General features: G+C 40.3%; 1 protein-coding gene across 1 annotated transcript in view; it reads left to right on the top strand.

Annotated features, from left to right (window-relative positions):
* RAC2 (Rac family small GTPase 2) overlaps positions 1-12,836 on the top strand; it is a 35,891-nt gene that overhangs the window by 19,018 nt on the left and 4,037 nt on the right. Inside the window, exons 3-5 of the mRNA XM_074271617.1 lie at positions 3,184-3,301; positions 5,167-5,229; positions 5,459-5,618. Of these exons, the coding sequence (XP_074127718.1) occupies positions 3,184-3,301; positions 5,167-5,229; positions 5,459-5,618 (341 nt within the window). The remainder of the gene's footprint in view (positions 1-3,183; positions 3,302-5,166; positions 5,230-5,458; positions 5,619-12,836) is intronic.

The following is a 12,836-nucleotide window of genomic DNA, read 5'->3' as shown; positions in this document are numbered from 1 at the left end:
ATGATATACTTGTATATTTAATCTTCTTGAGTAACATTTCCTCCATCATTTTCTTGCCTGGATAAATCAGGGTGCATAGGATAGAGCACTAACTCTGGTACTTGAGTTCAAATTTGTCCTCAGACACTTATTAGCTGTGTGACCCCAGACAAGTCACTTTACCTCCAAAAAAGCACACCAAGCATTGATTTATAGAATTTGCTGATTCCTCAGATGGGAACCCTCATTTGAAAATTTAATAATTGCTTTCTGGAACAGCACAAGCAGACTCCAGTACAAACCTAAACCTTCCAAAAGTGGAAAATGTGGTTGAGTAGGGCTGGATGAACACTTGAAAAGAATGTTGGGAAGAGGATTCTTGGTCAAGTACATGTTGGATTATTTGGTCTTTAAGGTTCCTTGTACCCTTAACTCTGAGATGCTCTAGTTCTATGATTTGTAATCTGGAGAAGAAAAAACCCCTGATCAATAGCTTTAAACATTTTAGGCCATCAACATAGATATGATATATAATATCACCTACCTGGATTCCAGATCTGGAGCTGGAAGGGACCTCAAAGACCATCTGGACCAACCTACTAAAGAGCAATGTGAAGGACAACATTATTGACCAATAAGATCCCATGATCTAGGAAGGCTTTCTTGCAGAGGGCCACTTAACTGGGTTTAAGAAGATGGGTACAGTTGAGAAGACCCTTGAAAGTAGAGCTCTGAGCAAGTCACTTGGTCTCATAATAATTTCCCAGCATTCTCTATGACTATAAAGAGCAGAGAAGGTACTAATTTGGATTGGTAGAGTTGTTTCTTCTAAGGCAGTGGGGGAGGGGGAGTGGTGGCGCTCTTTATGTCTATGAAATCACAGGTTCCATAGAATCTACTCAGCAAGAAACTTGGAGGATGGATATCCATCTAAACGAGTTCTCAATCCAAGTTCATTTAGGGAATACTGTTAGACCTCCTGTGACAGGGAGCCCAGTACCTCTTGGGACAGCTCCTTCTGTCATGGGCAGTTCCAAGTCTTTTATTTCAGAGTTGAAATTCAGCTTCCTGTAAGTTCCTGCCCTCTGTGGCCAAGCTGAGTACATCTAATCTATCTTCCCTGTGACTGCTCTTTAAATATTTAAAGACATTTATCCCTCTCTAGGTTAAACATCAAAGAAAGTAAGTATAGTAAGGTAGCTTGGGGTCAGCCTCCAAATGAACAAGTATTTCTTCTCTAATACCTCTGACAAGTGACCACTTGACCTTTTATTAAAGACTTACAGGAAAGGGGAGCTCTCTATCTCCCAAAGCAATCAATTCTTTTTTTGGGTTGCCTCTAATTGTAAGGCAATTTTCTCTCTAGCGAATGGGAATCTGCCATTCTGTCACATCTAGCCATGGACACTGTATCGATGTTCTATTTGCCTGCCTGCCTTCTGCCAACCTCATGCATCCATCTTTCACCATGCTGATGATCCACGGCCTTGTTTTCTCCAGCTTATCAGTGAAGCTCCCCCAATATGGCACCCTGACACTGAAAACAGGGATCCTGATGGAGTCTGATCAGGGCTGAGGCTGGGAGGCTGGCTTTCCTTCCTCTGCCTTCTATAATTCTCTGAGTAAAGGATGAATGAGGAAAGCTTCCTGGCAGAGGTGGAATTTTAAGTGTTGTGTTGTATTGTGTTGAAAGACTTGGATTCTACTAGGGCTGCCTTCAGCAAGAGTCCCTCAGGACCCCTCTCCATCAAACTGGACTGAATAGTATCAGAACTATAAAAGTAGAAAGAATCTTAGAGGCTAAATCCAACTCCCTTATTTTACAGAGAAGGAAACTGAGGCAGAAGTAAGTTAAGTGACTTGCCCAGAGCCACACAGTTAATAAGTGTCTGATATAGGATTAAAAGGCAAATCTGTCTGACTACATAGCCAAAGCCATAGTCACCATATCATGCTAATCCTTGATTGAAGACATCAGGAGGGTCTCATGCTCCAAGTTCAGTTCCTTCATTTCCTTTGCTCAGTGATATGACAAAGTCTCCATAGCTTTCCCATGCCTTAGTATTCCTATCTATCTGATGACTCAGAGCTGTGGATCCTGCTTGTCTGGGTCTAGGATGAATAGTAGAGGGAGAATGCATCTCTCCATTTTGATCAAGTCAGGAAAAACCATGGGTGACTTACTAAGTACATTGGATTTGAAGGAAAAAGATTAGATCCCAGCTCTGCTACTTAGGGTCATGACTCCAGAACTAGAAAGATTTTTCAAAGTTATCAAATCCAACCTCCTTATTTTACAGAGAAGGAAACTGAGTCACAAACCTCACTTATTTTTAAAATGTTTAATGGTATTTTATTTCTCTAAACACATTGAAAGTCAACTTTCAATATTCATTTTTGTAAGACTTTGTATGCCAAAAATTTCTCCCTTCTTCTCTTTCATCCCTTTCCCCAAGACAGCAAGTAATCTGATAGAGGTTAAATATTCTTTTAAATATATTTTCATATTTGTCATGTTGTGCAAGAAAAATCAGATTTAAAGGGGAAGAATACAAGAAAGAAAACAAACAAACAAAAAGGTGAAAATATTATCCCTCGATCACTAAACAAAAGGTAAAAATACTATGCTTTGATCCATATTTAGTCTCCATAGTATTCTCTCTGGATATGGATTCCATATTCTATCCCAAGACTATTGGAATTGCCTTGAATTGCCTTTGTTGAGAAGGGCCAAGTCCATCATAGTTGATCATTACATAATCTTGCTGTTACTGTATGGTATTCTCTCGGTTCTGTTCACTTCAGTCTGTATCAATTCATGGAAGTCTTTCCAGGCTTTTCTGAAATCATTTCTTATTGAACAATAATATTCCATTACATTCATATAACATAACTTATTCACCTTTTCTTCAATTGATGCACATCCACTTAACTTCTGGTTCCTTACCACTGCAAAAGGTAAACCTGGCTTTCTTGACTCTACAGCTGTTGTTTTTTTCTATTGTTTTACTTCCCTTTAAGTCATTTCCCCTCCAGAACCTCAGTTTCTTCCCTTGTAAAATGAGGGAGTTAATCTATTTCAGTTCTTGAGCCTTTGATTTACTCTTCCCTGGAATTCAACCTTTCCCTTCAACATTGACATTTTCAATGTTCAACAGCCATCAAATACATATTTCTATATTTCCTCTTCTGCTTGAATTGCAGGTTTGATAACTATTCAGCCAATGTGATGGTTGACAGCAAACCAGTGAACCTGGGGCTGTGGGATACAGCTGGGCAGGAGGACTACGACCGTCTTCGGCCTCTTTCCTATCCCCAAACAGTAAGTTCTACTTTCTTCTCATTCCAGATACCCTGCCTCCCCCTCTCTAGATCCTTCTTCCTATCTTGTCTCCCCTTGCTCAACACTGGAATGGAGAAGGTAAATCAGCAGCGAGTGGTCTCTTCTTCCTTCCCTTCTCTCCTATCAATCTCAGACTGACAGGGCTACCTTTAACATAAGTCCTTCAGTTTCTTCCTAAAAGACTGGACAGTTCAGGGCTGTTGATGAGAAATTTGATTAGCTTTGTCCTTGAGGTAGAGACTACTGACTTTACACTCCAATATCAGGAGACCCCCCTGATGTATGCCTTGGAAAACATGAAATGTAAAGATGTCAGTTCCTCAAATTAGATCTTTATGTTTTTAAGGAGATGATGAGTGATAATGTGTGAAATAATGTAGTCTCAGGAGGTTAAATTACCTTTTGATCTTCAGAGCCCCTCTTATCCTCCAAAATAAAAATGGCATTCATGAAGAATGATGGGTAAATAAAATACAATGGATGAGCAGTGAAAGAATGAATGCTGGCTAAAGAGTGGATAAATATTCAGAGGTAAAGGATAGTGGGTAGAAGCTGAAGAGTGAATGGTGAGTGATAGGTGAAAAATGGATGCCTAATGGCTGATGGGTAGATAAAAGTTGGTGGTTTGGTAGATAATAATTGGTAAAGGCTAAATGGGAAATGATTGCTGATAAGAAAGGGTGGATTGTGGAGGAATGCTGGTCAGTGATGAGTAATAGATAAGGGAAAATGGTGAGTGTATGGTGGATAATGGATGAAAGGTAAATGGTGGCTGACAGGTGAATAGTGGATGATAGAATAATGGTAGGTGATGGACTCATGGTGGTTAATCGGTGAGAGGAGATTGATGAGTAGATGGTGGCTGATGGGTGAGGGAAGATTTGTATGTGGATGGTGGACAATAAGTGAAGGGAACATGGTGAGTGAGTGGTAGATAATGGTGAATAGTGGTTGATGGGTAGAGGATAGATGAAGGATGAATTGTAAATGATGGGTGAATGGCGACTGATAGTTAAAGAGTAAACCATAGGGAGAGGATAGGTAAAAGATAGAAAGTAGATGAATGGAAAATGGTAGGTGAAAAGTAGATGGTAAAAGAAAGTAGATGAATGATGAATGGTAGCTGATACATGGATTACAGGTAATAGTTGAAGGCAGGGTAATGGAGAATGGGTAATGGAGAATGGTGGGTGAGTAATAGTTCATAGGTGAAGTATAGATGGGGGATAAAGGATCACACATTCTATGGACCAACCAGACTGCTTTATTGGCTTTCTCTATACAAGCCTGAGCCCTTGAACAGATTGTCCCCCATACCTGGAGTATCCTTTCCTTCTTAACTTCTACCAGTTGGACTCCAGTCGCCAGCTTGTCAGTGCTTCTTTCTCCTGCCCCCTCCCAAAACTTCATATGTATTTTGTCTTTATCATTTATTTACTTCTCTATGAACAAAGTGCATTCCCCAATTAAAGGCAGAGATTATTTCTCCTTGTATCCCCCATACCCATCATAGTGTCTGGCAACTAGTAGGTGTTTAATCAATGCTTATTGATGAGTTGCTTTAAGATGGATGAATAGTAGATGGTTTATAATGGAATGGCGGTGGTGGTGAATAAGTAGAAAATGTTAAATAAAAGACAGGTACAGCATTAGCCAGACGACAGCCCATCTCTCTTTCTTGGTTAAAGATTCAGATGTCCTCATCTTTCCCCTGAGTTGTTCAATCCAGCATTGAGAGTCATCAAGCACTTGGCTTGATGGAATGAGGGGGATGGACTGCTTGTTCCTGGTTCTGTTTGGCCTCCCCCTTTACTGATTTTCCCCTTCCTCTCCTCTCTTCTCAGGATGTCTTCTTGATCTGCTTTTCCCTTGTGAGCCCAGCCTCATATGAGAATGTTCGTGCAAAGGTGAGTGAGCCCTTGGGATACTCAGCAAAAGGAGAATGACAGTTTGGGGGCAGGAGCATAGGGTGGATCTATCGGCTTCCTCCCATAGGGGCAACTTTGAATGATGGTAGTTGTGATGGGTGACCAGTTGTGGTTGATGGGCGAAGAGTGTCCCAGGAGGGATATTGTGGTTGCGTGCCTCCTAATTTTGTGGCTCTTCTCCCTCTCTGCTGACTTTTTCTCCGCTCAGTGGTACCCCGAGGTTCGGCATCATTGCCCCAGCACCCCCATCATCTTGGTGGGCACCAAATTAGATCTTCGTGATGACAAAGACACCATTGAAAAGTTGAAGGAGAAGAAGCTAACACCTATCACTTATCCACAGGGTCTTGCCCTTGCCAAAGAAATAGGTAAGAGTTCTTTGATCTGGCAGTGGAGATCTGAGGACAGACTGCCATTTTTGTCTATTCATCTCTAATGTCTAGCACTCTCTACTCCCCTAGAGGCAGAAGGGAGAGGAGGGAATCTTCTATACTGGGAAATCCTCCTTTTTGGTTTCAGACAATGACTGGCAGGGCAGGTGAAGATAAAGTCTTGGCAATGTCCTATGGACTCCGTACTTGAATGAAGGTCCCGTTATTTCCTGCCTCACCAATTATATTAGAAGATCATAGATTCTGAGATGATATTATTAAAAAAAAAAAGAGCAGCTCTTCCTAATAACCAGAGACAGCCCCTGGGTTCTTTCTCTCACTAAGTATCATCCAACAGTCAGTCAATAAACATTTATGAAGTTATTTTTATGTGCCGTGCACTATTCTAAATGCTAGGGATACAAAGAAAGGCAAAATCATAGTCCTTTCCCTCAAACAGTTTACAGTCTCATGGAAGAAATAATATATAGTTAGCTATGTTCATAAAAGATAGGTGCAGCATAAATGGGCAGTTTCTCAGAGAGAAGGCACTAGTTGGGGCAGAGAGGTTACCTCCTGTTGGGAATGTTGGAGTTGAGGGGTTTTAGTCAAAGAAAAGTCTTTGTAGTCTATGAGGTCATTTTCAGATTTGGATTCTATGATTCTAGGGTTCTGTCTTTCCTTCTCTTTTTGTTTGGGCTCCTCTCCTGTATGAATAAGTGAAGTGCTGATTAACCACCTACTGTATGCCTGGCACTGTGCTAAACACTAAAGATATAAATGGAAAAAGTGAGACAATACTTGTCCTCAAATAACTCATTCTCATTGGGGGTAGATAACACATAAGAAAAAAAATTCAGCAACTATCAATATGGAGGGAGAAGAAGCAAGGTAGATGGTAAGACCCAATTGTTTTCCATTTCATCAGAGGAATAGAGTTGTTAATTCTCATCTTATTCAGGTCTTTTGAACAGTAAATGAGCTTAGATATGTTCTGGGTGATGTGGAATCATGGGAGGAGGTTTAAGGAAGGTACCCCATTTGGATTTTTATTTTATTTTATTTTTAATACACAGCATTTTATGAATTATGTTGGGAGAGAAAAATCAAAGCAAATAGGAAAAACCATGGGAGAGAAAAAAAAAATGAACCTAGCATGTATGATTTACATTTGGTCTCCTTAGTTCTTTCTCTGGTTGCAGATGGCATTTTTTGCCCAAAGTCTATTGGGATTGCTTTGAATCACTGAACCATTGAGAAGAACCAAGGAAGGCACCCCATTTGTGATGGGTCATCCTGCTGCTTAGTCTTCCTGCTTGGAATCTGGGCAACTTAGGCCGAGAGAGAGGGCTGGGGAAGGGAATAAATTGGAGAAGGTGCCTTCGTGGTGGTGGAGTGAGATGGGAGCACCTCCCTTTTCCTCTGTCTTACTCTGATTTATCTTTAGATTTCCCCAATTCTTCTTTTTTCCATCAGTTCTGGGATGTGCCTTCTTACCTGTTCTTTTTTGGGAGCACAATATGGTAGAAAGCTCTGGATTTAGCACCAGAAGACTTAACTGTATGATCCTGGACAAGGATCCCTCAGAACCCCCATTGTAGAATGTGGACATCTTCCTTCTTTAAGCAATATTAGCTTTAAAGGATACTCCCCAACACTGAGGCCATTTCTTTAGTGGCCTTGGAGAGAGAACTCTTCCGAGTTTACATCTTGAGACACAAAGGAGGTGAAGGGAATGAGAGCAGGCAGGTCTCAAGCTTCTTCTGCCAAGTTTGCTCCATGACCTTAGAGCATTATCCAAATTGTGGATTTCTGCCAATCTCTCAGAGAAACACAAAGGTATGGTATCCATCTTTCGGTCAATGACCAAAGTTTGGAGGGATGACACAAAGGCAAACACACTCACATTGATAAATTAGAATAAATTAATAAAATATAGCATCATATCCTAAAATGTAGCATCGTGTAGATGTATAATTATGTAATATGTTATTATGTATCATATTATATATTACATAACATATATTATATATCTCTATATATTATATAGAAGTATGTATCATCTTATTCTTTTTGTTATTGTATTATTTGTTATTACTATATAATACAAATAAATATTAAATAAATTATTTATTATTATATGTCTATTATATAGAATATTACATATTTCTATATAATATATATTATATATATAATTCAAAACCTAGCTTAACTTATAATATTATATAACATAAAATAATGTGACAAAATATATAAGATCATATAAATCATATAAATCATATAAATGATATGATACAATGCCACAGAATTCCATAGAAGGCAAGATGATACAATGTAAAATAATAATAGAAAGTGTATGAATATAGTATAAGACAGGAAAACATTACAGGATAGGACACAATAGAATACAATAGAATGTAGCATGATAGAATACAATGTGTTATAACACAACATAATGTAACACCACATAGCATACCTAGTTTTGTAGTCAGTACTGTGACACGGCAGCCTCCAAAGCGAATGCAGGCTCACGTTGTCTTAGCGGAGGCAGAGTGCCCGTGCCTTGGTTGCCATATCTAAAATCATGAACTCATTGTAGGTTCACATTTTAGGAAGGAAATGGACAAGTTGGGAAGGGTGGGGTAGCCAAGGAGGGTGGCCAGGGTTTGAGGTAAAGGTCCTGAGAACATGCCGTGTGAGTGTCAGCTGAAGGAGCTGGGGATGTTTATCCTTGCCCTCAGAGACAGATCTGGAAGCTGAAGAGAGGAACCTTTCAGCCAGAGGCAAAGACATATTCCTTTTTTTCTTTTTTTTTTTTTTTAAAAGGCTGGGGTTAAGTGACTTGCCCAGGGTTACCCAGCTACGAAGTGTTAAGTGTCTGATAGCAGATTAGAACTCGGGTCCTCCTGAGTTCAAGGCTGGTGCTCTATCCACTGCGCCACCTAGCTGCCCCTGACATATTCCTAATAAAAACTGTCCTGATGCTGAATGGGGTCTATGGAAGGCAGTGCTCTGGACTTGTGGACTCCCTTTCAGAGGCCATTTAACAAGGAAAGATTGAGTGATGACTTGCTGAAAAAGTAAGAGAGGGATTCTTGTCTCAGCCAGAAGCCGCACAACTAACTCGTGAGGCACCTAGGACATATCTCTCAGCTCCATTTTTTAGGACCAGAAACTGAGGTTCAAAGCGGCTGAGTGACTGGCATTGTGGCCATGGAGTAAGTGGCAGTCTGGTTTGCCCCAAGGCCAGCAGGATTCCTGGCACTCTCAAAGGCTGATTCAGGAAGAAGTCTGGCCTGCCCTCCGGTGCCCTGGCTCTCTGTTCCTCCTGTAATCTGACCGCCCGCCTGTTGACATTTTACAACTTTATGGCCAAACAGCAGCCCTCACCTCCCTACCCCCATCTCTCAGTCTAACTTCACCATCTCCTCCTTCCGGCCGGAACTGGGAGGGTCCTGAGAGGGGAGGTCTTCACATCTCTTCTCTCTTAAACAGGAAAAGAAACCACAACTTCCTGTTCTCTTCCCCTCATGACTACTTAATGTTGGGGGCTCAGCTCTGGCTCTTGCCGGCAATCCCTTGCCTCCTCTTTCTCCTGCTATGTTACAGTGCTTGCCGTAGCTGTGCCATGCCCAAGGCTTGACCGAGTCACAACTAATTCTCCTCCCTTGGTTCCACCAGCTCTTTAGACTGACAGTTATCTCAGGGAAATGACAGACGCAGGAAGAATAGAAGGGAGAGAAGGGTTGGGGAGAATGGACACAAACAAAGCAGGTGGGATTTCTGAGGGAGATGCTAAGTACTCTCTTTCGTGCTTGAAGGATAATGAAAGAGCCTTCTCCCTGGCCTCAGGGACCTTCCAGTTTCCTTGGCCAGCCCAGGTGGACTGACTAATAGGGCTCTAGATCTTACAATCTCTTCATTGTGCAAATAGGGAAACAGATTCAGAGAGAAGGACACCATTTGTCTGAGGTCTCACAGGGAGCAAAGAGCAGATCTTGTAATAGAATCTCAATTTTCTAGACAGATTCTCTGGAATCATTTATTTATTGAACGTTTTTACATCTTTTGTAGAACCATCAAATGTCAGAGCTGGGAGGGGCTTTAGAACAGGGAATGTCAGAAGTGGGTGGAGCCTTAGAACAAGGGATGTCAATGCTAGGAGGGACTTTAGAATAGGGGATGTCAGAGTTGGAAGGAACCTAGGGACAGAGAATGATAGGGCTGGGAGGGCCCATAGAATAAGGGATGTCAGAACTGGAAATATCATAGAACAGAAGATATTAAAGAAATGAGTTCAATTCCCTGATCTTACAGATAAATAAACTTATGTCTAGGAAAGATAATTGACTAACCAAACTTCAAACTGTTGAAGGATTGGCAAACTATGCTTCTCTCACTTCATCCTGGGGAATGGGATCATCAACAGAGCTGAAATTTCTTCTTCTCTCAGCCTCCTCTTGAGGCTTTGCCTTAGCTCAGTTGAGCTCCCCGGGGTTCATTCCCATATCAAAGGCATGTTTGAGTTCACAGAATATGTAGTCCCCCTGTTCCCAACACCCTGTGAGAGTGGCTAGACAAATATTAATATCTTCACTTCACAGATGAAGAACAAGTTAGAGCATATGGGACCCATGATTGGTAAATGATTCATCCGAGATTCACAATATGTATTCAAACTCAGATTTCCTCGTGTACTTTGCACAGAGTGTCAACATGGATAGAGAATCAGGGTTGCAGTAATGAATGTTTAATAACCAGTTTTCCAGAAAAAAGAATTACACATACTTGAAAATTTAATCTTAATTATTAACATTTTTGCCATAGTTTTTTAAGTCTAGACCATCAACAAAACAGGAAATGGGGCCTTGATTTGTAACATTGGCCAGTTTCTGACGTGTGAAAACTCACACTGAAAATGTATCCGTTGGCAGTAACAAGCTGGGTAGAGCTGCCTCTAGAACATCTCTGAGAGATGAATTGGTGATCAAGAAGACATGAAGTCAAATCCAGCCTCTAACACTTACTATCTGTGTGGTCTTGGGCAAGTCATCTGACTTTAAGGAGCATCAGTTTCCCCATTGTCAGATGGGAGTAATTATAATACCTACCTATCTCTGCTACTTGGCCTTCTGCCTAGGCAGAGGTGGGTAATCCTTTGATTTTCTTGATGCTCAATGGGACTCTAGAGGTCATCTTGCTCAACTCCTTTAATTTACTGATAGGAAACTGAGGGGCTCAGGAAGATGAGTTTCACAAACAGCTATTTTGACTCTTTAGGGAGGAGGTTAGATTCTCTCTGGCTTTTTACTATCTGAAGCAGTGGTGTCAAAATGAAACCAAAATGAGGGCTTCTAAGTCATACATGATCCTGTGGTCCACAATGACCAAGAAAACCACAGTGTTTAAATATTCTTTTTTTAATTCTATTTATTTATTTATTTATTTTTATCTTTTGTGAGGTGATTGGGGTCAAGTGACATGCTTAGGGTCACACGGCTAGAAAATGTTGTGTTTGAGGCCAGATTTCAGGTCCTCCTGACTCCAAGGGCTAGTGTTCTATCCACTGAACTACCTAGCTGCCCCATACTTATTCTTTAAAAACAAATTAGCACATTAAAATCAAATGGGAATCTTGATTTGGGCTAAGCCAGATCGGCTGCATGTAACTGGTGTGCCTTGTATTTGACATCTCTACTTTTGACAAGCCAAAGAGGGGAGATTCCCAAAGTGCTTTTCAAACCTTTGTGCTCTCTCCAAATGGCCACTCTTGTTAATATCGTTGAATTACACTATACAGGGTTTCCCTTTGAGGTGGTCTGGGCAGGCATCATCCCCATTGTACAGATGGGAAAATTTAAACAGAGAGAAGTGATCCAAAGTCACATGATAGAGTTGGATTCAAGTGGTCAGAGTGGGGAGAATATGTCAGCTTTTTGAGGAGGCCCTATATGTACTGAAGGGGCAAGGAAAGGAAGGAGTCCCCAGAGGGTCTTGAAAGTATGTCTCCAGGGCTTTGTGTTCTGAGTAGAGGATGAAAGAAGCAGGGATAGAACTTGCAGAAATTAACCTGGAAGCAGGAATAAGCTGGGGTCAGCTCTAGCTTTTCTAGAGCCAATTGTTCAATTTTCATTGTGAGCATTTATACTTTGGAAGATGACAAATACTCCAAATCACGATTTGATTTCTTGTTTTATTATCTAGGCTTATGAAAGTGATAGAGAAAATGTTAGTGATAAAGATAAAACTTAAAATTGTATTCTGTAAACACCTTCCCTCCACCCTGCAAGAGATAGTTGTTGAACCTTCAGCAGCAAATGCCTGCCTTGGTCCAAATGTGGTAAACATTTTATTTGATTAGATTGAAAAGTTTCATGACAGAGGAGAGTTCCAGAGTTTAGGAAAGAAATGAGTTTTTTATTAAAAAAAAAAAAGTATGGATTTTTTCCTAGGAAAGGTAAAAAGATGAAGAAGTTAGGAAGTCTGATCCTCCATGTCTCGGAATAGCTAGGCTGATGGTGAGGACATTTGATATTGGGTTTTATGATGGTTGATTAAAGGACTTGGGTGTTTAATATGGAGAAGACTTAGAACAGACTTGCTGGATTTATGGGTAGGAAAAAGAAAAATGGGGGGAGGAATTGAGGGGGGGATGAGAACCACAGAAAGGAAAAAAAAATTCTAGCCCAAGAGGATTACTTTGGAAGTTATTGAATTTATAAGATACTTAAAAGAAAAGCTAATGGTTCATAATAGTTTTAAAGTTTCTTATGTTAGCATCTTCCTCTGTTTATATATATATATATATATATATATATATATATGGAAATACCCTTTCCCTTTGATGTTTAGTAGATTTACAATAATTTTTCTTTTTTTAATATAGCTTTTTATTTACAAGACATGGGTAATTTTTCAGCATTGACCCTTGCAAAACCTTCTGTTCCCACTTTTCCCCTCTTTCCCCTAACCCCCTCCCCTAGATGGCAGAACAATACATGTTAAATATGTTAAAGTATATGTTAAATCCAATATATGCATACATATTTATATAGTTATGTTGTTGTACAAGAAAGATCGGATTTAGAAATAAGGTAAAAATAACTTGAGAAGGAGAACAAAAATGCAAGCAGACAATAATAGAAGTGGAAATGCTATGTTGTGGGCCACACTCATTTCCCAGAGTTCTTTCGCTGGCTATAGCTGGTTCTCTTT

This window comes from Sminthopsis crassicaudata, chromosome 5 (genome assembly GCF_048593235.1).
Source record: "Sminthopsis crassicaudata isolate SCR6 chromosome 5, ASM4859323v1, whole genome shotgun sequence".
NCBI classification, from domain to species: Eukaryota; Metazoa; Chordata; class Mammalia; order Dasyuromorphia; family Dasyuridae; genus Sminthopsis; species Sminthopsis crassicaudata.
The sequence above is the reverse complement of the archived record's forward strand: the minus strand, read 5'-3'. Positions and strand labels throughout refer to the sequence as shown.